Source organism: Suncus etruscus, chromosome 8 (assembly GCF_024139225.1).
Source record: "Suncus etruscus isolate mSunEtr1 chromosome 8, mSunEtr1.pri.cur, whole genome shotgun sequence".
NCBI lineage: Eukaryota > Metazoa > Chordata > Mammalia > Eulipotyphla > Soricidae > Suncus > Suncus etruscus.
This window is the reverse complement of record NC_064855.1, coordinates 61,916,520-61,942,640: the sequence shown is the minus strand read 5'-3', so window position 1 is coordinate 61,942,640 and position 26,121 is coordinate 61,916,520. Positions and strand designations below refer to the sequence as shown.

Below are 26,121 nucleotides of genomic sequence, written 5' to 3'. Positions count from 1 at the left end.
TTCTATGCTTTTTAGTCTTTTTTATTTGTTTGGACCACACCCAGTGACGCTCAGGGGTTACTCCTATCAGTTCAGAAATTGCTATTGGCTTGGGGGACAATAGGAGATGCCGGGGGAATCGAACCAAGGTCTATCCTAGGTCAGCCATGTGCAAGGTAAACACCTTACCGCAGTGCCACCACTCAGGCCCCTATATTTCTATAAATTGAGGAGTCTTATTTACCTTTCTTCCAGAGGCATATGAACAAACTTGAATAGCTTAAAATAATGCTTCGAATATATTAAGTGCTTAGTTCATGGCATCATTATTTGCATTTTTACAACAATAATTAAGGACTTTATTTTCAAATTATGTTTTAGATGGCAGTAGTTTGCTTTGTTCAGTCTTTGCTTGGCAGTGATGATTGCAATAGGATGGATCAGAAAAGATTCTTGGGCCTGGAGAGATAGCACAGCGGAGCGGTGTTTGCCTTGCAAGCAGCCGATCCAGGACCAAAGGTGGTTGGTTCGAATCCCGGTGTCCCATATGGTCCCCCGTGCCTGCCAGGAGCTATTTCTGAGCAGACAGCCAGGAGTAACCCCTGAGCAATACCGGGTGTGGCCCAAAAACCAAAAAAAAAAAAAAGAAAAGAAAAAAAGAAAAGATTCTTACAGCATTCTGACACTTATTTTCACCTACTCTAGTTTTGTTCTAATCAGTTACTAAACTGCCTCTTTCAAAAGTGGCAACTTATTTTATTTGTACTTCTTTGATATGAAAAAATACCCAAGTATTCTATTTGTCCAAGTAAAGCTAACTAAAGATCTAAGGAAGGGACAAATGAAAGGTTTATTTAGTTAGGATATTTTGCAATCCAGCTAGAATAGTAAAGACAGTATTGTTCTCTATTTTTAAAAAATTATCTCTTGTATTATCTTGCTTCTTCTTTTTGAAAAGTGTAGAAAAACTGGAATTTCCAAGTAAGCATTACATTACTAATTCATATTATGATGAGTTGAAGGTTATTCATAGCTTCTTCTTGTTATTTCTGTTTGGGTTGTTTTGTGTAGTTGTGGTTGATAGAACAATTGCTTTGAGTCTAGAATTATCTTGGTGCTGGAAGCTCAAATTCCCAACTGTAGTATGTCCTTCTGCAAGACTGGCAGGGATTAAGCTCTGTGGGCATGTAATCCACAATTCTCTCTCTTTTGAATGCTTTATACAAGGTCCTACATTGATCTGAAAGGGAGAAGTGAGGTGGGAAGATAAACAAGACAGAGATAGAGCACTTTAGAGTGTGAGTGGCATAGATAAATTGAATTATGGAAAGTGCTGGGGTAAGTTTCTTTCGTTTATATTTTATATTGAGAAATGCTCAGGAGTTCCTCCTGACTCTGCACTTAGAAATCACTCCTGATGGTGCTTGGGGAACCATATGGGATTGATCCCTAGGATCAAACCGAGGTTGACTGTGTGCAAGGCAAGCACCCTACCTGCTGTACTATCTTTCTAGACTTTGTACTTTTTCTAGACTTTGGTGTTTCTTGCTTAAGTGCTTCTACAAGCTAAAGGGTAGTGGTGGTTACATTTTGGCCTCATTGCTCTGAAAATCATTTAGGTAGTCAATAGAATTGACACAAATAAAAACATTTATTTTAGTTTTTTTTTGTTTTTTGTTTTTTTTTTTTTTGCAGGTGCTTGCTGAAAGTATTTCTGCATTGGGGCTGGAGAGATGGCACAGTGATGGGGCATTTGCCTTGCATGCAGCCAAACTGGGAGGGAACTGGCTCGATCCTTGGCATCCGTGTTGTCCTCCAGCCTGCCGGGGTCAATTTCTGAGTGCAGAGGCAGGGGTAACACCTGAACATCGCTGGGTGTGGCCCAACAACCAACCAATTTTAAATAAATAATTTTTTGTTTTTTGTTTTTGGGCCACACCCGGCTGTGCTCAGGGGTTACTCCTGGCTATCTGCTCAGAAATAGCTCCTGGCAGGCACAGGGGACCATATGGAACACCAGGATTCGAACCAACCACCTTTGGTCCTGGATCGGCTGCTTGCAAGGCAAACACCGCTGTGCTATCTCTCCGGGCCCTAAATAAATATATTTTTTAAAGAAAGTATTCCTGTATTAAACTCTAGAAGAGGTTAGGGAATACAAAATTTGGGAAGAGTCAATTTATGGATTTGAATAGTTATCCCAGTCTAGGCTTCATTCAAGAAAACTCAGGTTTTTCTTTTTTTTGTCCTGTTTGTTTGATGTCTTAAAAAACAAACCAAATATTTGTGTCTTACAATGCTTTAAAATTTTAATTTAATTGGGGCCTGAGAGATAGCACAGTGGTAGGGCGTTTACCTTGCACAAAGCTGATCCAGGACAGAAGATGGTTCGAATCCTGGCATCGCATATGGTCCCCTGTGACTGCCAGGAGTGCTTTCTGAGCACAAAGCCAGGAGTATCCCATGAGCGACATGGGTGTGACCCAAAAACCAAAAAAATTTTTTTAATTTAATTATGTTGAGTACCTATCAATATTTATTGAGTATTCATTGTATAAGGAAAATATAGGTGTCTAATGTGAATTTCAAAGCTTAAAATAAATGTATATGGCTTATCATTAATTTGTTATAATGACTTATGCTGCCTGCTTTACAGGATAGGCAGTATCATACAGTTTAAGTAGCTGAAGTGTTTAAAAGGTTTAAGAAACTTGAGTCAGGGGCCAGAGAGATATAGCACAGCGGTAGGTAGTTTGCCTTGTAAGTGGCCAACCCAGGACCGACATTGGTTCAAATCCTGGCATCCCATAAGGTCCTCCATGCCTGATAGGAGCAATTTCTGAGCACAGAGTGAGTAGTAACCCCTGAGCGCTGCAGGATGTGTCCCCCTACCCCCAAAAAGGAAACGAGCCAATAGAGCCAAGGAATAGTACTTTGGGGACACTTGCTTGCACATAGAGTTGAAGAGACATGAGTCAATGGGGCCAGGAATAGTACTTTGGGGATGCTTGCCTTGCATATAGAGTTGAAGAGTCATAATTATTTTACTATTCAATCCCTAAATCAGGCCCTGGGAGGAGGGTGAGGGAGAGAAATCCCTCCCCTATGCATACACAAACAACAGAGTCAGGGGCTGGGCTCAGAAGACTCAACATGCCAGGACTTCTGGGTGTCTTCTACTGGTATGTTGGGGGCTCTGGGCAGGACAGCTAGCCATAGGACCCTTGGGCTGACCACTTAGTCCGGGGGACTGAGAACCCCCCCACGCCAGACATGTCTTCAGGGCCGGGCCTGGTAAATCGGGCCCTGGGGGGAGGGTTGGGGAAACAAACTCCTGTCGTACGCATGCTGGACCCCATTCTGGGGTTCTTTTCTTACTACTATTCATTTTCAAAAGCACGCAGGTGCAGATATATATATATATATATATATATATATATATATATATATGTGTGTGTGTGTGTATGTATGTATATATATATATATGTATATATATATATATATATATATATATATACACACACCTTTTAACTTCACCCAAAAATGTTCTTATATCTTGATTGTTTCTAGAAAAAAAATGGAATGCTCTATATTTGGAGGATAACATTCAAATAGGTCTCTAAAATCAGTGTATATATAGACGTGACGTGACTTCCTATACAGTGGTCCTCTTTGACTGCCAAGCCTAATCCATAAACAATTCAGCTATACAACGTATTTAGCCCCTCGGATTTATTGTCCCTCCCCTATACCCTCATCTCCCAATCCGTATTCGTTATCTTCCCCTTAATGAACCCTCTTTACCCTCAGTTCTTAACTTGTTAGGCACCAAGACCAACCTCCTGCCCCAACAGATTCCGCCCTTTCGCACACCCCTACAAAGCTCATTATTACTCCTTAACTCTCTCACCCCCTACCATCAGTACCCCACATTTACTCTTTTTAACTTCAGTACTGAACAGTCCTAATCACAGACCAAAGGCATGCATTGGATTTAACAACCCCCAACTATTTCAAAAGATATAAAATGGATACATATGTCTTTTGAATATTTTATGTGTATTTTCTTTAACAGCTATAACACTTTCTAAATATTATTTTACCATGACAATTCTACCCACTTTTTATCTTGTCTTCTCTTTGTAAGCTGTTCAATAAGGAATTTTGGTGGAAGAGTCCCTCTGTTTAATGCTTATGATTGAACCATGGGGATTGTTGGACTTGTTCTTACGGCCCCCATATGCGCTGATAACGCCATGTGGCATTGTTCCTTGTTTGCATAAAACATTAAAATGAGAAAATTCTATACATACAAATAAGTTCTTATCTAATAGAGATTGGAACACACAAATCTTATAGTGCAATGGGACCTTACACCCTGAACATCGATCTAATGACCAGGCACAGGCCTCAGAAGAATGGGCATCCTCCATTTACCCCTGAACCAGGGACGCTATCTACGAAACATCCAAGGTTTTATATACCAACACCTGGAAACAATCCTCTACCAGGGAAGACCATACCACTGATCTGACATTGACCTGCTCAAAAGAGACTTCCCTTAACACTAAGAAGACTTGACATCAACGACCAGCTTACAGGACAGGGCTCTCTGCATTGCCCTTTAATTGTGAGGTGAAACAAGAGGACGCTCTGCACCATCCTGACTGCAATATAGGATATGCGGATTCCAGGATCTTTAATACAGAAACATGATACCAACAACAGAGACTGTGTGAAAAATAAAAGTGTATTGGCACTACAGACAATGACTTGGATTGGACAAACTAGTTTGCTTGGAGCCTAGAGTTGGTCTTATGCCAGGAAACTTCAGGGGTAGGGTCTCCTTGTATTTAGGCCAAGGCTTTTCCTTTCCATGTCCCTCATATTTTGGTGGGCTTGTGCAAACAATAATTGTCACTCTAACACCATTTTTACTGTGCTCCTTTGACTCTAATCCTTAAGAAGAACAACCCACTAAAACTTTTGAGGTTAACTTAAACTAATATGCATGTGCATGGAAATTTAAAAAAGTACTTTGCCTTCGATGTTTAAGGAGTTACGTAAGTTTTATGTCTTTAGATTGCTTTGTGTGCTGCTAAGAAATATTTTGTATTACAATTTGGGGACTTGAGGGACAAAGTAATTGTACATGGGTTCTGTTTTATTTTTCTTAATGTTCTTTGGCTGAAAGTTCAAAGTTCAGATATCAGCAAGGGGATTTCTGAGAATTCTGTTTATGGGTGATTGTCCTTCCTCTGTAACTTTACCTTGTCCTCTTTCTTCGCATCTTTGTTCTCATAATTAAAAATTAAAAATTAAAAAAAAAGTTTCTGTGAGCCAGAAAGAGCTCACGTGAGAGGCACTAAGTTCTATCAATTGAACCCTCATCATTCAGACCCAAATTCCCAGGACTCATCTCTAGTAAAACATATTCCCTGGGACCAAGGACTCACATTTGTGAGTTCCTAAATTCCACCTCAGGTACATCAATAATTCTTTAAAGGGACTGTGGATTAAAAAGAAAAGGGGAGTGGGCCAAATTATGTGGAGGAATACTGGCTCTTGGATGGTGAGTTTCACTGTGGCAACATTGTACCCCTAAAGCATAGGCATTGGTACACACTTTAATTTAAAAAAGTAAAGCACTGGCCGAGAGATCGCACAGCAGTAAGACATTTGCCTTGCATGCGGTCAACACAGAATGGATCCCGGTTCAAATCCCGATATCCCATATGGTCTCCTGAGCCTGCCAGGTCTGACTTCCTTTTTTTTTTTTTTCCTTCCGTATTTTTTTTTAGGTCTGACTTCTGAGCACAGAACCAGGAGTAACCCCTAGTGCCACCGGGTGTGACCCAAAATTAAAATAAATAAATAAATAAATAAATAAAAAGTAAAGCTCAATGATAAATTCTACACAATCTAAGAGGAGCTCAAAAATCTACCATATAGGCTGAAAAAAAAGAACATTAAAATATATATATATTTTAATGTTAAATATATATATATATATTTTAATGTTCTTTTTATAATAATGTGGGTCAGAGAGATAGCATAGTGGTAGGGTGTTTGCCTTGCAAGTGGCTAACCCAGGACCAATGGTGGTTCAAATCCTGAAATCCCCATATAGTCCCCAGTGCCTGCCAGGAGCAATTTCTGTCAGAGAGCCAGGAGTAACCCCTGAGTGCCGCAAGGTGTGGCTCCCCCCAAAAAAACTCAAAATATACATAATAATGTGAAAATTACCACTTATTCCTTACTGTAATTAAATTCTTATCATAGATGAATAATTTGGGGAGAGTGAAAACTTTGGTTTAGGGTGATTTGGTGGTCTAAAGCATTGGAGAGAAAGTGAGCCGTGGTGGGAACCTGTGGGAACTCAGAAGCTCTAAGGACTGGACTCTATCGAAAAGTCCTAATACTTGCCTTCTAGTCCTTCTGCTAATGGTGATTAGTTACCATCTTTTGATTTCTCATCTGTAGGGAGAGAGAAGAGAAGGGATGCCACTTAGTACAATGGAAAAGCTCTCAGATTCAAGAATTATTCCTGTGGAAGTAGTCAGAGATATCAGTCAGTCCAATCTACTCATTTTCAAAGGTGAGGATCTTGAAAGTAAGAGATCTAAAATAATTTGTTCCAGGACACAGAACTCATTGGTTAGTGAATCAATAAGGCATTAACTTCCAAGATGGTGCTCATCTCTAGGACACCATTTAGTTCTCTATCTAGATTTATGTGGATTGCAATGGAGGCCCAAAAGTATGACCTTGAGACAAAGCAAGTTACTGAAATATAGTCATAATTACTGAGTTAGCCTCATTAAAGTATTACATTTTAATGTATTAAAATTACTGTTATATTGGAATTGACAAGGACACTGGAAATGCTTTCTGTGTCTAGGCACATTGTAACACAATGAAGATCTTTTAATCTGGAGTATCACAGGTCTGACAGTAACTCCATTGTCAGTGTCTCTAATTTTGGGGAGAGCAAGTGGGCTAAGAAGTGGTGCTCAGGATGTGGCTGAAAGTCAGGCCCCTGATAATTCAGCCAAATGGGCAATAGGATCAATGCAAGAGCTCCAGAATGCAATGTTGCTTGAACTCTGTAGTTCCAGGGTTTACCCTTCCACTACAGGCAACTGAGGGCCTCCTGGTCCACACCCAACTCTTCTTTTTTTGTTTTTGTTTTGGGCCACACCTATTGACACTCAGGGGTTACTCCTATGTACTCAGAAATCACTCCTGGCTTGGTGGAACCATATGGGACGCCAGGGGGTAGAACCATGGTCCATCCTAGGCTAGCGCTTGCAAGGCAGATGCCTTACCTTTAGTGTCACTGCTTCGGCCCACACACACCCAACTCTTCTTGTAAGAGCATGCAGCACTGGGAATCTAAGGATCCAATGCATGCTGGGTATATAATTTAGCTATCTCCTGGTCCTTCCCCCAATTACTTTTGAATTTCTTAGATTCTTCTCCTGTAAACTTCATTTATTTATTTTGATTTTGCCACCCTAGGCTAGAGGAGTGTTATTTCGTATGCTACCTTTTATTTATTTGGGTTTTTTTTTTGGGGGGGGGGTGGCACACCTGGTGGCACTCAGGGGTTACACCTGACTCTCTACTCAAAAATGACTCATGGGAACCTTTGGGGAAATCAATATAGAATGCTGGTGATAGAACCTGAGTCAGCTGCATGCAAGGCAAAAGTCCTACCTGCTGTGCTATCACTCTGGCTCTTGCCTTTTATTTATTTACTTATCTAATTTTTTGTTTGTTTTGGGGTCACACCCAGCAATGCCCAGGCATTACACCTGATTCTGCAATCAGGAATTACTCCTGCTGGTACTAAGGTGTCTATATGGGGTTCTGACGTTCAAACCCAGATTGGTTGTATGACCTGCTGGCTCTCTCCATTCAGTCTTTTAAACAATCTTGATCTGACTCTCTTGTAGCCCTCTCTGAAGTCCTTGGGGCTAAGGGGTCACCTCACTGGAACCTGTGCTTCTAGACCCAATTCTGGATATCAGGGCCTTGGAGTCCCCTGCTCAAATAGCATCAATGTATCATTTAGAGTATTTCTAGCATCAAGGTAGCACCTACTAGAGTATTTCTAGGCTCTGTCCTGGGACAGATGATGCCACTACTTTGTACATGTTAGACCTGAGCCATAGCCAAAAGGTACCTTTTGGTGAGAGTTAGGGAGGGTGGTAGAAGGTTCTAAAAGGTGCTTTGAGAGTGAATGGGAGGACATGGACATTGTGGGACACATATGGCCTGGAAGTCTGGTCCAGTGAAGGATGGAACCAGAGTCTGAAAGAAAAGGGCACCAGAAAGCAGGCTGTAGAGGATGGGGTTGTAGGGCTGGTGGCTAGCTCTCTCTGTGCTGTAACATTTGAAGCAGAAATTCAAGAGATCAGATATTTCAATTACACCAGATTTCAAGTTAAAAGAAATGTATTGTCAACAGTCAGAGCAGGAGTATATTCTATCTCGGTTTGTAGGTTTGGTTTATCATGTAAAAATATTTAGACATGTGACATGTAGACCTCCATGTGTTATCTTACACTTGTTATTATGACAAGGAATCACGAGATTATAAAGATTTCCCATTTCTTAGCTTTGGCCTTTCTTCCCCTTTCTGGACATTCACTACAATTTTGGTTGATGATTTGTGTTATTGGCTATCTTAACACAAAGTTAAGTGGAGGCAGGAGTAAGATTTTATTATTTGCAAATATACACAGCATTAGGGCAATGATTGATATGTGGTAAGCACTTGCTAACGAGTGCTTCTAAAACAATGAAAGACTCACACATTTGATGACAGCAACTAGTGTCTTCACACTAGTCTTCACACACAGAAGTGGTAGAAAGAGGCAACAACCTGAAAAAATAAAGACTACCTTGCTAAATTGAAATCTCAGTTGAGCAATAGACTGGGTGTTTCTCTTTCAACCCATCAAGAATAATGGTAAAAACATAAATTAAATTACATTTAGTAAGAGCTGAAGTCATCTGTTAATTCTAATTTTTAGGTCTGTCTCCCTCTCTCCCCCTTTTTTCTTTCTCCCTCCCTCCTCTTCCCCTTTAAATGAATCGTTGGACTAAGATAGATACTGCAAAGTAAAAAGTTCTTTAGTGACTGATGGAGGAAAGTACATAAAAATGTAAACTGACACTTAGGATCTTTAAGGCCTTTGGCATCTAAGGACTTTTAAGGTCCTTAAGATCTCTTTGCAGTGAACTATTGTCTATATTTTTTAATTTATGTTTATTTCTGCTAAGCGTTGAATGACTTCAGTGTTTGGATTGTATTATAACATCGCACACCTGCTATATCTGCCACAGATATAACCTAATTATCTCCTATGTAATAAAAAGGAGCATATCAGTTCCACAAAGCAGGCCTCTGAGTGTTTAAACCATTCAGATTTCGTTGATCATTCCTTCATGCCTCTGTAAGGGAGATGCAAAACCACAGTGTGGACCAGGGTTTGAATGCTTCTTAAAACCTTTTTGCAGGTGGAATCAGAAAGAGACATGGGGGAGTGCAGAAGTGCTGTAGAAGTGAAAGCTGCAGAACTATGTTCAGTGTGTGTGTGTGTGTGTGTGTGTGTGTGTGTGTGTGTTAAAGCCTAGTGATACCAGGTCACTAATTTGTTCAGCAAGTATTTACCAGGCACCCACCACGTGCCAGTGGTCCTTGACCTTAATTCCAGTGCGGCAAACCGGGTTACACCTATCTAAACACATGGATCAGATAGTTGGGTTACATAGGTACGCGTGGAGTGGAAATAAATGCTATTTATAAAACGAAAGCAGAGCCCAGGGAAGGAACGGCTCATGAGGGTGGCTACTATTTCAGGAGCACTCAAAGAAAGCAAGGGAAACGAGCACCAACCGCGATCCATTTCCAATTCTCTAGGCTCCAGGGAATGGAGGGGCGGGGGGGAGAGGCGGGAAAGAAACACCTTCCTACAAGCCCCGCCCCTCTCGCTCCCCACCAACCAGAAAGTGCCTTACCGAGGGAAGCCCCGCCCACTCCCCGGCCCAGAGGCGGCCCGGGGAGGCGCCGCTTGGACAGGACCGCCGGAGTTCTGAGTTCCCGGCATTCCGTGCATTCTCGCCCAGTCAGAATGGCCTCGCGCCGGAGCAAGGCATTCTGGGAAATGTAGTTTTTACCATCCCACGGCCTCCAGCGGCGCGGCGTGGAGGGGTCCAGCAAAGGCCACCGGTTGGGCGCATGACCCGCAGGCAGCCCCGAGGGGGTCTGGGGAAGCCGGGTGGGGCGGGGGTGCGAGTCGAGTGAGGGTTCCATTAAGAAGCTTGAATCCCCCGACGCGTCCGGGCCGCCCGGCGAGGCGACCGCCTTGGGCGAGGTCACGTGACCCGCCGCTCTGCTCCGCCGGCGCGCGGGGCTGCGGCTCCTCGGGGCCGCGTCCCCTCCCTCCGTGTCCTCTCCTCTCCCTCTCCCACTCCCTGTCCCTCCCCGCACCGGCAGTTTCGGCTGCGCCTCCCCCGGCGCTGCTGCCGCCTCGCGCTCGGAGGCGTCACGGAACGTGCTCGCCTCGACCCCTCCCCTCGCGCGCGCACGGCCCCCTCCCGCGTCGAGCCGAGCCGCCGCCGCCGCCGCCGCCGCAGGAGTCGCCGCCGCCGCCGCCGAGCCGCGCGCAGCCATGGCCGAGAACCCGGGCTTGGAGAACCACCGCATCAAGAGCTTCAAGAACAAGGGCCGCGATGTGGAAGTGAGTGCGGAGCCGAGGCCGCGCGGCGGCGGCGGCGGGAGGGCGTTGGGCCGGCGCCGGCTTCGCTCGCCTCAGCCTCACGTCCGCCTGCGTCGCCCTCGCCGGCTCGCGGCTCGGCCGCTTTCCGGTCCGCGGCGTCCGGGGCCGGCCGGCCGGCTGGCGGGGCGGAGCCGCTTCGGACCGCCGCGGTCCGGCTCGGGCCGCGGGAGAAGCCGGGCGGGGGGGCTCGGCGCCGTCACGCGGGCGGGCGGGCGGGCGCGGCCTGCGGTGGCGGGGGAGGCTGAGGCGGGGTCCGCCGGCGGGGGGGGCTGAGGCGGAGCCCCCCCGCGAGGATGCTCCCGCCGGGGCCCCGCAGCGCCCGGGGCGCGGAACAGGGCGGTTCGCGCCCGCTACCGCCGGCGCCTCGGCGTCTCCCGCGCTGCCGCCGCTGCCGCCGCCGCCGCCGCCGCACATGGAGCCGCGCGCCGGGTCCGCGCCTACCTGGAGCGCGGACGCCGGCCCGGCCCGGCCCGCAGAGGGGGTGGGGACCAGCCGGGCCGCCGGCTCTGGTGGCGGGGGAGGGCGGGATGCGTCCGCACGGACCGTTTTCTCCAGGGCCAGAGCGGTGGCCGCCGGCTCCCTCTCACCACCGCCCTCCGGGAGCAGAGCCGAAGGGAGGAAGGAAGGAAGGTGGTGCACAATACTTGGCCATCTCTCTATTGTGCTGGCTTTGGGGCGACGGACGTGGTGGGTGCCCCTCTCTGTGCGCGTGCATGCATGTATGCCTGCGGAGCCCGGTTGCTGCTTTTGACACATTTCACGCCAAGAAGGAAGATCTTTCCCCCCACGCCCAGGCTCTACACAACCGGATCGAATCCCCCCCCCCCAGCCCCCGGTTGCCTGCCACACTGTAAACATTCGTTCGGGTTCCTCAGTTCCTCAGTTGGTTGCTACTCAGCACGTTGCCATTGTCTCATTAAGGTGACATTAGCAGGTACTATTTGCAAACTCGGCTTATTGAGGCAGCGCTAGAGGTCTCTCTTTTCTCTCCTCTCTCTGCAGCGACTAAAAGCAATGTGGCATTCTGCATAAACTTCCTCGGGACTACTCTTGACCTCTGGATTCCTATGGGGAAACGTGGGTTTTTATTTATTTATTTGTTTATATTTTTTAATGTCCTCAGCCTCCTTTTCTATAATATGCTCTGGGACAAGGTTTTGCAGTTTTGTAGTTCCTGCTAAGAAAGGGGCCCCTGTGACCAAGAACTGTGCATTCTGTCTTAGAGAAGCGTGGGAGAAAAGATCTTATTTGCCCTTTTGATTGGTCAAGGAACAGACACAAACTTAGGTCAATTTTCTAGAGCTATAAAATTGAACACTAGTTGAGGTGGGGGGGCATCTCAGGAAATACTTTGGAATTCCTGTTCGAATGAGACAAAGGTCAGCTGTGTCAGCCTTCGTGGTGACATTTCTTTTGTGAGAAATGTTTATGAGCAGAAGTCAAACTTTAGAATAGCAACATGAAAATTGGAACTTCCTCCTGCTAGGTCAGCCTGCAGATAGGTGTTCATTTGAAACAGCTTCTGTTTTTCAATTTTCCGGAAGCCTACTCTAGTTCAAAGCCAAACTTAGGGAGTTTGAAAAATTCATAACATTTCCCCCCCCCCCCCCCCCCCCGTTGTGGATATTGATTGTGGTCTTTGTCTTCTTGTCTGCTCTTTTGTATTTCAGCACGTTTTAAACCTAGTAAGGGCTCCTTCACATTCTAAGTACACTAACTATTTGCTGATGATAAGGACACCAGTGGCTTCTAATGCAAGAAAAGTCAGCATGATGGCTAAGTCTTAGTTTGAATGTACTGGCTATAGCAGTACATTTTCCCCCGCACAGACATTAGGGCAACTAAAGCATGAAAACTGACATTCAAATGATAGCTCTGTGCGACAGATACTCTTAAGAGCTTCATGATACTACATTTAATCCTTATGACAACTTTATGAGCTAGGCTAGGTACAGCATTATCCCTACTTAGGAGGAAAGTACTTTAGCTGAGTGCTTATATGGCCTGCACAAGGTCATGAAGTGTGTATGAGCATTCATTCTGCCTATTGGGTGTTTGACAGTGTGGGTGGTCTTAGGATTCAAAAGTTAATTAAAATTCATTCAGCATCTCAAGCAATTTATAATTCATTGGGAGTGATAGAAAAATAAACTGGTAATAATAGTGCAGTACATCATCAAGTGTGAATCCAAAGATCCTCACTTGGAACTGAGTGGTCAAGGGAGATGTTTTGGTTAATTCATAGAGGGTGGATGGACATAAGCTGATCCTGCAGAATAAAAGAAAGTAAGCCTAGCAGAGGGCAGGGGAAGAAATGAGTATGGAAACTTAAGGGTGCAGTATTTGAAAAGTCCTGAGAGAAAATGAGTAGAACTGCAAGAAGGAAATACTAGCTATGTGATGAAAGAGTAAACTGAGGTGAAATTTGTCCATGTGTCCTTATTATAGACATTATATACATACATTATATATTATGTACATTATTATATATATTAGGCACCATATCTAAACATATCTAGTTTAATCTTATTCACTAGAATCTTCCAGTAGAAATTTATTGTTTAAAAATAATAGAATGCACTTTGAAGAAATAGTATTTCTACTTCTTTACATAAAGAATAGACAAAATAAAATAAATCTACATTTAACTTATTTTTTTAGATCTTGTTTTGCATTTTGGGGCCATATTTACCCACTGTGCCCAGGATAGTTCTTCGTTATACTCACAGGGATCATTTCTTTTGGGTTTGTTGTACCGTATGAGGCATCAGGGATTAAACCCAGGTTGGCTGCATGCTAGGCAAATACCTTACCTGCTGCACTATATCACTCCATCACCCTACACTAAACTTGAATAGGCACTGAGAAATAAATGCGCAAATCCAATTTAAAAAGAAGACAAATTAGGTAATGAAGGAATAAGGCCTGTAGATGATCCAGGATGGCCTGAGAATGTCTGTGAAAACTTCTTGAGTGACCTGAAGGAATTCCTGAGAATAATTAGGTGTAACACGATTAGAGTAATAGGAAGAGTTGACTGACAGTAATATGTGGAATTAATTGTGGGGGGAGTAGTTAAGTTATTTAATATACAAGCAGGAATTTCTCTAAAATTGAGACTGATAAGGGTTATAATGTAATATAGAATTTGACACTTTTCTCCTCCTTTTCCTTCCTCTCTCCTCACTTTTTGGGGGCCACACCTAGTGGTGTTCAGGGCTCTCTCCTAGCTCAGCCCTCAAGGATCATTCCTTGCAGGGCTCAGGTTAACACTTTGCTGTATTGGGATCAAACCTGGGTCAGCTATTTACCTGTCTCTGGCTCCACCTTTCTCCTCTTCTGTGAAAAGTTCACAATAAGAGATGCAGATTATCATGAATTTTATAGTCTGATGGAGACAGGGGAGAGTAATGATCACTGATAGCAGTTTAGGTCTTGGGGAATGGGTTTTGTAGGCAAATCTTCGAAAGATAAAAAAAAAAACCTGACTTTCATTTACTTTGGAATGTGAATTTTAATACCAAACCTTTTTATACAAGATGCTGGTTCTTAAACTTTTTTCTTTTCTGTTTTTGACCCACACCCAGAGGTATTCAGAGCCTCAGCTGGCACTCAGCTCAGGCCTTAGTCACTCATGGCAGACTCAGAATCATGTAGTGCCCAGAATTGTACTTGGGTCACCCATGTGCAAGGCAAGTACTTTAACCGCTAATACTATCACTATGACCCAAAACTTCTTAAACAGTATTTAAGACTGTTTCATGGAATGTGCACAAATGGAAGTGTAAAAATACTAATAGACCAGGGAATTGCTATTGAGGTCAATTATTTTTTCTTTACTTCTGTATGTTGTGACATTTCCATCAGTAACACTAATAATAATAATTACTAGAATTTTAGTATTGGGGCCGGAGTGATGGCCAGTGGTAGGGTGTTTGCCTTGCACATGGGTGACCAAGGACAGACCTCGGTTTGGTCCCCCAAGCTAGGAGCGATTTCTGAGTGCATAGCCAGGAGTAACCCTCATTGAACATCACCGGGTATGGCCTCAAAATCAAAAATAAATAAATAAAATTTTAGTATTGTCATAACCAAAACTTTTTATTAGATTTTACACTTAGTTCACAATAATCTTAACAAATTTGCTACTATTCATCCTACTTACTGCTGAGGAAACTTGAGTACTACAATTCTTAACTAATGAGTTCCAAGTCCTAGAGTGGTTAATGGCAGTTTGGATTTACAGTATTGTAATATGAAACTGAACTCAGAACCCTTTGTTTGTTGTGTTATGCTTTCTCTATTCTGTGGAACCCAAGATTTGATTTGTATGAACACATTTAAAAGTTAATGTTAAAATATTTAAGATATCTTAACCATGTCACAGAAATTCTTATTCTGATAAATTAAAACCTTGTTTATAATATAATTGATTTTATAGTTATAATTTCACGTATTTGTCTTATTTTCCCCTTGTAAAATTTACTTTATGTTAATAAAGGAGCACATTATATCAAAAAGTAGTAGTAATGGAGCAGGCAAAAAAAGTAGTAACATTGAGCTTAACACTTAAGGGCCCGGAGAGATAGCACAGCGGCATTTGCCTTGCAAGCAGCCGATCCAGGACCAAAGGTGGTTGGTTTGAATCCCCGTGTCCCATATGGTCCCCCGTGCCTGCCAGGAGCTATTTCTGAGCAGACAGCCAGGAGTAACCCCTGAGCACCGCCAGGTGTGACCCAAAAACCAAAAAAAAAAAAAAAAAAAAAAAAAAAAAAACCCACTTAAAATTTTGTTCTTTGGTATCTGATTCCTGGGATGATACATATTTTCTGTTCTCCAAATTCCACTAGTGCTAATAGACTTGCATCTCTCTGGCACATCTGTTGGTATGTGTTACTACCTGATGGTACAGGCTTAAAACTATATTTTGGGGGCCGGCGAGGTGGCACTAGAGGTAAGGTGTCTGCCTTGCAAGCGCTAGCCAAGGAAAGATTGCTACTGCTATTCGATCCCCCGGCGTCCCATATGGTCCCCCCAAGCCAGGGGCAATTTCTGAGCGCTTAGCCAGGAGTAACCCCTGAGCATCAAACGGGTGTGGCCTGAAAAACCAAAAGAAAAAAAAACAAACAAAAAAACCCTATATTTTGACTTCTCTTTTTTTACTGCTCCATGTTAGTTGTCTGAGGCTCCTATTTGTTTTTGTTTGTTAAGTTGACGTTTTGTGCCCAGCAGTGCTCAGGACTTACTCCTTGTTCTGTGCATGCAGATCATTCCTGGCAGGGTTCAGGGGGGTGACCATATAGGATGCTGGGGATCAAATCTGGGTCGGCTACTTGCAAGGCAAGCATCCTGTCTGCTGTACTATTGCTTTAGCCTTGTGCCCTTCATACTACTAGCCATACCACTGCTGTTGTTTTAAGCTCTTCATTCTCATTTGTCCACATCTGACTATACAACTGGTTTTCCTTTCACTAGGACATCTCTCCCCTATGTATCTTTTTTTGGGGGGGGAGGGGCCACACCCAGCAGTGCTCAGGGGTTACTCCTGGCTGTCTGCTCAGAAATAGCTCCTGGCAGGCACGGGGGACCATATGGGACACCGGGATTCGAACCAACCACCTTTGGTCCTGGATCGGCTGCTTGCAAGGCAAAAGCCGCTGTGCTATCTCTCCGGGCCCTCCACTATGTATCTTGTAGATTAATATTTCTGAAATCTTTTTGTCTTTGTTTGCTGGCAAGATTCTCCCAATAGCCTTTAGGTTATGTCTTAAAGTCCTTAGAATGTCACACATAATGCCACAAAATGTTCTGCCTTTTGTAACCCTCCCCCTTTTCTTTTATCTTCTTTGTGCTGGCATGACAAAGTATGGTGTAAACCAATGTTCTTTCCTCATGATGCAGTCAGACGTGCTATTCTATATACCTCCATTGTTACCAGTTTAGTGGGATTCACTTTGTAAAAATAATGGAGAAAATTCTCTCCATCTAGTATGTTGCTAGAACACCAGTGTTCTAGTTTTCCTTACATCTTAAGTTTAGTTAAGAAAAAAAAATCTAAAGTTTACCATATGGTCTTTTCTTAAAATCACATACTCAGCATACTTAGTTTCTGTTCTTTCCTCTCTTGTAATTCTTTTCCAGACAATTTTTTCTTTACATCTGTAGGATAAGTGAATTTCTGTCATATGCCACAAAATCTATGTACATATAGCTATTAAGTTATGTGGGCTTCATCAAGAACCCACTGTACTGTAAGAGCATTTGACTCTGATTTCATTTAATAATTAGTTATTTAATAAATACTTTTATTCCAACTGCTTTGAAAAGAGAATGAAATAATTTAATGGAAATTACATTTGAGAGTAAAAGATATGCAGTATTATTTTAAGATATCAATAATTTCTTAGGGTATTGAATTCATGCCATTAATACTGATGCCTAGCCCTTTTTGACATCAATCTGCTATAATGTATTTAATAATTCCTAGGTAACAGCAAATGAACAAAAACATTGAAACACAATTGAACACAGTGTTGCTACATTTTCTATCTTTTGGCTCCATTTAACTCCATATTCTGTCCTAAAGGGGTTTTTTGCCCCGTGGTCTATATTTTACTTTCTAATTTTACTGAAGAAAAAGTTTTTCAGGAATCTCTATGTCATATAGTAGCTATATATTCTTATCTTAGATTTACTAACAGATCATATAGCTTTCCATGCCTACTGGCTTTTCTTTTCATCTGACTTAGCTCACTTCTTTTCATACCTATGTGCATAGCCATATTTTGGGATTTTGTCTATGACTTTGTAGAGACAACTTTTCTTGCTCTCATTAGGAGTACTTTAGTTTTAACCTTAATTGCTGTATAGGGGACTTAAATTTGTTTTAATCATTTTTTGGAAGTTAATCACATGAGCATCACATTAGCTTTTCAAATTCAGTGTTTAAAGTCATGTTTTGCTTTTACTTTTTCTGTTTGTGGCATCATCACATTCACTGAGATCTGCACTTGAAACTTGAGAGCTTTCTTGGACTCCTTCCTCATCCACATTCAGGCAGACACCAGTCATGTAGCTTGAACCTTTTCATTTCCAAACAGTAATGTTCTCTTAGTTCATGACATTTTTAAAAGAGCATCACTGTTAACTACTTCTCCAGGTTCAATCTTCTTCAAGCCCTAACCCCCTTCCTAATCCCTAGAAAATCTTAGCGATGCTAAACTTCTTATATACTTACACATAATCAGGAATCCTCCTGTCCTTGCCAGTGCTGTTTCTATTCTCAGGACTATCCTGACTGGAATATCCTTCACTACTTTCTTTTTTTTTTCTCCTGAAGAACTCAGAACATAATTTTCTTCTTGTACTTATTATGTTTTTTGGTTATATTTTATCATTTTCCCCAACTAGATTATGAGCTGCATATCTCCACTACTCCTACAGTGGCTGAAACAAACTAAGCATTAGTTACTTCTTCAAAGAATACTTCCATATCATTGCCACTGGCACATTTATTTTGCTGATGTGTGTGAATGCGTGTGTGCGTTTGCACACGTCAGCACCATAGCTGGCTGTGCTTAGGGCTCTCTCCTGGCAATTCTGGGGATAGGAGGGATGGACTACCATATGGAATTGTGGGCTAGAACTCAGGTCAGCCCTGTTCAAGGCAAGCACTTTAGCTGTTGTATTATTATTCAGTCTCTACTGAAGTGTTTTTGTTTTGTTTTGGGCCACACCTGGCTCTGCGCTCAGAAATCACCCCTGGCTATTTTTTAGTGCCTTTTCTGTTTGCCAAATCTAATCCAATCTTTTCATTCTAGTAAATAATAAGTTTTTCTTGTTTTTAGTCTTAAAATGTTCTAATGTATAGAAAAGGAGAGTAGAAAAATTCAGGTGATAAAGAAAAAGTAGTTTAATGTCTTGATATTAAAGTTTTATATTTAGTGAAATGAATTTTAGTTAACTGGGTGAAATGTGATTGGATAATATTTGAAGTGATAAAATGTAACCTGACATGTTATTCTAGGTTCTTGGTATCCAGAAAGTACAAATAGAAATGTATTTAAAAAATCCATTTAATTTTTAACTTTTTAATTATTTCCCTCCTTTTGTTGTAATGACCAAGAGCTGCACACACTTAGTTGCAATGCTTACACTTGTGTTTATAGTAGTGTCTCTAGTATTACATTCAGTTTGTGAGATGGTGCCATTTCTTGGTCTCAAGCCTGCAGGTCAGAAGTTCTACTTTGAACTAAATCACTGGGAGCCTGTATCTAAAAATTTTAGCGTCAGTGTCATTCTTTTTTGCATGACTGACATCACTTTAAAGGTGGGCAATATTGGTATTTTCCTAGTCTCTTGTTTTCTTACTTTTATAGTAATAGACTACTGGAAATGTAAGGAAAATGTAATTAATTTTTGTGGTAGTTTTTTGTTAACAAGAAAAAAGTACTTTGGGTGGAGAGAAAGAACAGGGGTTAAAAGCTCTTGTCCTTCAAATGCAAAGGCTCCCGGTTTAATCCCCAGCATCACTTATGGTTTCCCTATTCCACTAGGAGAGATCCCTAAGCACAAAGCCAGGAGTAGACTCTATGTACTACTAGGTGTAGCCCAACAAAATCAAAATAAAATGGAAATGGCCCAGTAACAATAGAAACAGTTAAACTACTGTAAATAACTATGCTGTTTACTTGGAAGTAATCATTTTGAATGGTTTTCTATTTTATAAGTAGGTTTACATATCAAATTTTATTTTGAAATGCTGTTGTTTTTGAAAATGTTTTTATACATTTGTCTTCTTAAATAGAATATAATTATGTTGGTTCTTGAGAAATTACCATTATGTATGTGAAATTTTTGTTTTTTTGTTTTTAAGTGATACTTTCGAATTTTTATTTTTCCTGTGTCTGTTTCCGTCTCTACCCTGTACTTCATTTGCCTTTTTTTCTTTTAAGTCTGTCTGCTTTCTCTTTGGTATAGTCATTATCTTTACCCAAAAAAGCTGTTCTTTTTTTCCTTTTTAATTTGGTGCTTCATATACCCTAGGAGCTTGGATAACAAATTTATTAAGCCTTTATTTAATGTGCCAGATGCATTGTTAATGACAAAGATTAGCAAGCTGAATAATATTGTGCTTGTTCTTAGTTTAGTTTAGCGGAGAGACTGACACTTGGGGATAAACTAGGTTCTGTGGTAGAAGTATATAATTAGTAGAAAAAAGTACTAGAAAGCATGGGAAAATGGAGTGACTATACCTGGAGAAATTATGCAGATTACACTTGAGGAAGAAGCTGGGCATCAAAGGAAGAAAAGAAGGTAGTCAAAGCAGACGGAAAAAGATGAATAGCATAGCAACGATTATGTTGTACAGTATTAAATGTTCAAACAACAATTGATATGGTGATATTGTGTCCATTTTTCCCCATCTTTTGGAAATAATTTTGATTTGATCTTTGGAAGCTTCTGCCATTTGATCTCTTATTTCTCAGATTTCCTTTTTGTTTTATTAATTGCCCTGTATTATGCCAATACATTCTCTCCTTGTCACCTTTATTTAATTTATTTAATCTGAGTTCTTAATGTTCACAACATAGGTGATCAACTGCCCTGGTTTTACAGGATTGAGGGAGTTCTCTGGATATAGGACTTAGATATTCAAAATAGGAAAATCTTGAGCAGGTTAATAAATTAGTCACTCTGCTCTAACTGGAGTAGTTTGAAAACTGAAGATACTGAGTTTTGCCATCTAAATGATGTTCAGGTGGAAGTATTTAAAATAGCTGAAAATATTCTGTAGAATTTGTTTGCTTCAGTTACTGTATATACTCGGTTATAAGCTGACCCCTCCCCCAATTTTAATCTAAAAACCTGGGAAAACTTAGTGACTGGAGTATAACCCAAGGTGGAAAATGAAGCAGTTGTTTGTCTCTTAGAAAGCGCAGAATATTGTGGGTTAAATAGTTCAGTGACGGGCCCGGAGAGATAGCACAGCGGCGTTTGCCTTGCAAGCAGCCGATCCAGGACCAAAGGTGGTTGGTTCAAATCCCGGTGTCCCATGTGGTCCCCGTGCCTGCCAGGAGCTATTTCTGAGCAGACAGCCAGGAGTGGCCCCTGAGCACCGCCGGGTGTGACCCAAAAAACAAACAAACAAAAAAAAATAGTTCAGTGACATACAGTTCAGCCACCGACCTCTTCAGCTCAGCTGCAACTTGTGGACTGAGCTGAAGCACCACTCCCTCCAACAGACAGCAGAAGATGACTGGAGACTACATGTACTGAATCAGCTAACCTGTATGACCCGAGTATAAGCCGAGTTCATGCTTTTTAGCACAAATTTTGTGCTGGAAAAAACTCGGCTTATACTCGAGTATATAAGGTATTTCACGCCGCAGTTACTTGGCTACTAAACTGTGAGGGAGAAAATGGGAATTATGATAACCAAAGGTTATTGGGCACTTGGTAAAACACTATTTATAAGAATAATTTCAAGGGTGAGCAGGACAAGTTCCCCCCTTACAGATAACACACACAGATCCTCCCTATAATTGCCTCTATGCCAGTGGTCCAGCTTCTGCAGAGACTACTAACACTCCAGGTATTCTAGTTTTGGGGATAACATTTCTAGGGAACTTTGGAACCGGAAGTCCTGGCCGCCACTCACAGAGACTAGAGCCTTCCTCCATGTCTGCGCAAGCGGCTAATTCCATAGACTCATATAGCTCTTGAAAGAGACACAGCAGAAAAACTCATAGTCATACTACCTGGCAGTTGATCGCACTGGGGCCCTTCAGATGCCACCTATGAACCACCACTATCATTATATGAGCTCACCAGTCCAGTGCTGTAGATCCTCAAATTAGTGAACCATGATACTACATAAGCAGCATAAGTGACTGTTCAACGCCCCATAATTCCAATTCTGATTTCCCAGTAGTAATACACAAACTATCAAGTAAATTATTTCTACCTGCCAAGGTGCAGACTTTGGGGAGATTGAGAAACTGATGACAGGGTGGAGGGAATGGTACATCGATGATAGGATATTGAATGCTGGAATGAACTCTGCAAACTATAGTGTCTAAAATAAATTTAAGTAAAATATATATATATAAAGATTTATGAATGTTACCATTAAAAAATGAAAAAGAATAATCTCAAATAATTCTCACAAAATTGCCATTATTGAGTTGAAGTAGGAGTAAATAATTTGTGGCAAGTAAATAATTTGCTTAATATGCAGGTAGGAAGAAGCAGAACTATTATTCAATCCCAAATTTCCTACATTAAAACTGGGTGCTTAACCATTCATTTACTCAACCTTGGCATCCATGTTCAAGGAATTGAGTATATTAGTATGGAAATGTTATAAAAGTGAATAAATGGTGATTTAATGGAACTATATTGAGAGAACAGAGGCTCTGTTAGTGAAGGACTCAACCTGGATGAGTTCAGGGAGGGCTTCATGGAGATTACTGTATTAAAATTAAAAAAGTGTGTAGGACTGGGTTTGGCCCTAATGTTGACTTGTTCAGGGAAATTAATTTATTTTACAGGGGCAAGAGCAATAGCACAGCGGTAGGACATTTGCCTTGCATGTGGTTCAATTCCTGGCATCCACATGGTTCCCAGAACCTACCAGGAGAGATTTCTGAGCACAAAGCTAGGAGTAACCTCTGAGCACTGCCTGGGTGTGGCCCCAAAACTAACTAAATAAATTAAAAAAAATTATCTTACAGGTGGAAGTGTTTGAAAAGAAAAGTAGATAGTATAGGCAGAATCCAGATTGTGAAAAACCTCTTCTGTGGGGAAATTTTAAATAAATTGGTTTTGTATATTTAGATTAATTATTTTTTGTTTGCACCTGGAAGATGTATGGAAATGGGGGAAAAAAGATTCTCAAAAGGATGATTTCAACCCCCACCTAACACTGTGCTCAGAGATTAAATCCAAATGGATTAAAGACCGATGAAACAGCACTCACCAAACAAGTGGAAGCAGAGATAAACAGGTGGGACTATATTAAGCTGAGAAGCTTCTGCACCTCAAAGGAGGAAATAGTGCCTAAGATACAAAAACCACCCATAGAATGGAAGGAACTATTCACTCAGTACCTATCAGACAGGGGGCTAATATAGAAAATATATAAGGTACTGACAGAACTTAATAAGAAAAAACATATAGCTCATCAAAAAATGGGGAGAAGAAATGAAGAGACACTTCCTCAAAGAAGAAATACAACTGGCCAAAAGGCACATGAAAAAATGTTCCATATCACTAATCATCAGGAAGATGCAAATCAAAACAACAGTGGAGTACCATCTCACACCACAGAAACTGGCACACATCACAAAGAACAAGAACAGTCAGTTGTGTTGGGGATGTGGAGAAAAAGGAACTCTTTTCTTTTTTTGGGGGGGTGGGGGTCACACCCAGCAGCACTCGGGTTACTCTTGGCTCTAAGCTCAGAAATTGCTCCTGGCAGGCTCAGGGGACCATATGGGATGCTGGGGTTCGGACCACCATCTTTCTGCATGCAAGGCGAACGAACACCTTACCTCCATTCTATCCCTCCAGACCCGAGAAAGGAACTCTTATTCACTGCTGGTAGGAATGCCATCTAGTCCAGCCTTTAATGGAAAAATGATATGGAGATTCCTCAAAAAACTGAATTCCCATATGATCCTGCTATACCACTCCTAGGGAAATACCCTACGAACACAAAAATACAATTCAAAAATCCCTTCCTCAAACCTATATTCATTGCAGCGCTATTTACAATAGCCAGACTCTGGAAACAACCAAGATGTCCTTCAAAGATGAATGGCTAAAGAAACTTTGCTACATACACACAATGGAATATTATGCAGTTGTCAGGAGAGACAAAGTCATGAAATTTTCCTATACATGGATGTACATGGAGTCTATTATGCTGAGTGAAATAAGTCAGAGGGAGAGAGACAAACATAGAATAGTCTCCCTCATCTATGGGTTTTAAGAAAAATTAAGGACATTATTGTAATAATCCAGAGACAATACAGATGAGGGCCAGAAGGACCAGCTCACAATAAGAAGCTCACCACAAAGAGTAGTGGTGCAGTTAGGGAAATAACTACACTAACAACTATCATGACAATTTTTTTTTTTGGTTTTTGGGCCACACCCGGCGGTGCTCAGGGGTTACTCCTGTCTGTCTGCTCAGACATACTAACATTTCTAGGGAACTTTGGAACCGGAAGTCCTGGCCGCCACTCACAGAGACTAGAGCCTTCCTCCATGTCTGCGCAAGTGGCTAATTCCATAGACTCATATAGCTCTTGAAAGAGACACAGCAGAAAAACTCCTGGCAGGCACGGTGGACCATATGGGACACCGGGATTCGAACCAACCACCTTTGGTCCTGGATCGGCTGCTTGCAAGGCAAATGCCGCTGTGCTATCTCTCCGGGACCTATCATGACAATCTTAATGAGTAAGAGAAGTAGAATGCCTTTTGTGAATACAGGCAGGGGTGGGGGAGGCATTGGTGGTGAGGATGTTGCATTGGAAGGGGGGTATTCTGTTTATGACTGAAACCCAACTACAAACATGCTTGTAATCACGGTGCTTAAATATTTAAAAATTAAATTTAAAAATTAAAAAATTAAAAAAAAGATGGTTTTCTATGGTTTCTACAGTGATAGAACTGACTTTGGGGCTGAAAGGCAGGAAAGTTATTAGAATTGTTAACAGATATATTTTGCTGTCTGGACTAAAGGTTATTTAGTAAGCTTTAAAAAATATAGGGGATCTATATGTTTTAAAAAGTCCAAATATTTTAGAGTTTAAGGGTCATGCTTGATGTCACATCTGTGACATTTACTATGAATTTTGCTGTGAACATGTGATCAGTTGTACCAAGGGGTGCAACTGTTCAGTAATGTTTTATGTAGAAAATCAGGTGGAGAGCTAGATGTGGCTGCAGTTCACTCTCCATGGTTTGCTTGCCTGTGTGCGAAGATGAGCATGTGACCAAGTGGTGGCGATTTAGAATATGTATAAGCAGTGATAGAATGATTAGAATGATAATATATTGGGGGTTTATTGGGATAAGATGAATGAGAATTAAGAGAAGACCTGAAAAAGAACCACATAATTTTAGTAGACATGAAAAATACTACTAAAGATGAATCTATGGAAATCTTAGAGCAAAGTTGTCATCAGAACTTCAGGAGGTAACATTTTCAGTATCAGATACTGTATAGGAGTAGTATGATGAGGACTTAAAATGATCTAATCATTTTATTTGGCATTTGGTAAATCTGGAAAACAGACTGGTGGAAGGCTGAGTGCTGGATTAAGAAGAGATAAGAGTAAGAGTTGTAGAAGTAATCAGCAAAAATGCAAATTTAAAATTTGGTAGTTGTGAGAATAAGGTCCATTGTTTAATCTTGTTAGAGTCCCCAAACTCCAAAGATCCTATAGGTCGATATCTAGGAGTATACTGCTTGCATTTTCTTCTTCTTTTTTTAATATATATAAAATCTTTAAGCACCATGATTACAAGCATAATTGTACTTGGGTTTCATTCATAAATAGAACACCCACCTTCACCAGTATAATATTCCCACCACCAATGTCCCTCTCCTTCCCAATCCTTGCTTGTATTTAAGATAAGGCATTCTACTTCTCTCACTCATCAAGATTGTCATGATAGTTGTTAGTGTAGTTATTTCCCTAACTGCACCACTACTCTTTGTGGTGAGCTTCTTATTGTGAGCCGGTCCTTCTGGCCCTCATCTGTATTGTCTCTGGGGATTATTACAATAATGTCCTTAATTTTTCTTAAAACCCATAGATGAGGGAGACTATTATTCTATGTTTATCTCTCTCCCTCTGACTTATTTCACTCAGCATAATAGACTCCATGTACATCCATGTAAAGGAAAATTTCATGACTTTGTCTCTCCTGACAACTGCATAATATTCCATTGTGTGTATGTAGCAAAGTTTCTTTAGCCATTCATCTTTGAAGGACATCTTGGTTGTTTCCAGAGTCTGGCTATTGTAAATAGCGCTGCAATGAATATAGGTTTGAGGAAGGGATTTTTGAATTGTATTTTTGTGTTCGTAGGGTATTTCCCTAGGAGTGGTATAGCTGGATCATATGGGAGCTCAATTTCCAGTTATTTGAGGAATCTTTATATTGTTTTCCATAAAGGCTGGACTAGCCAGCATTCTCACCAGCAGTGAATGAGAGTTCCTTTCTCTCTACATCCCCGCCAACACTGATAGTTCTTGGTCTTTGTGGTGTGTGCCAGTTTCTGTGGTATGAAATGGTACTCTACTATTGTTTTGACTTGCATCTCTCTGATGAT

At 41.5% G+C, this 26,121-nt stretch overlaps 2 protein-coding genes across 2 annotated transcripts in view; both read left to right on the top strand.

The window, feature by feature from the left end:
• The window catches only part of EBPL (EBP like), a 550,113-nt gene that overhangs the window by 377,130 nt on the left and 146,862 nt on the right, over nt 1-26,121 (top strand). The window lies entirely within an intron of this gene.
• KPNA3 (karyopherin subunit alpha 3) overlaps nt 10,576-26,121 on the top strand; it is a 104,971-nt gene continuing 89,425 nt past the window's right edge. Inside the window, exon 1 of the mRNA XM_049778791.1 lies at nt 10,576-10,730. Coding sequence (XP_049634748.1) covers nt 10,662-10,730 — 69 coding nt within the window. The 5' untranslated portion in view covers nt 10,576-10,661. The remainder of the gene's footprint in view (nt 10,731-26,121) is intronic.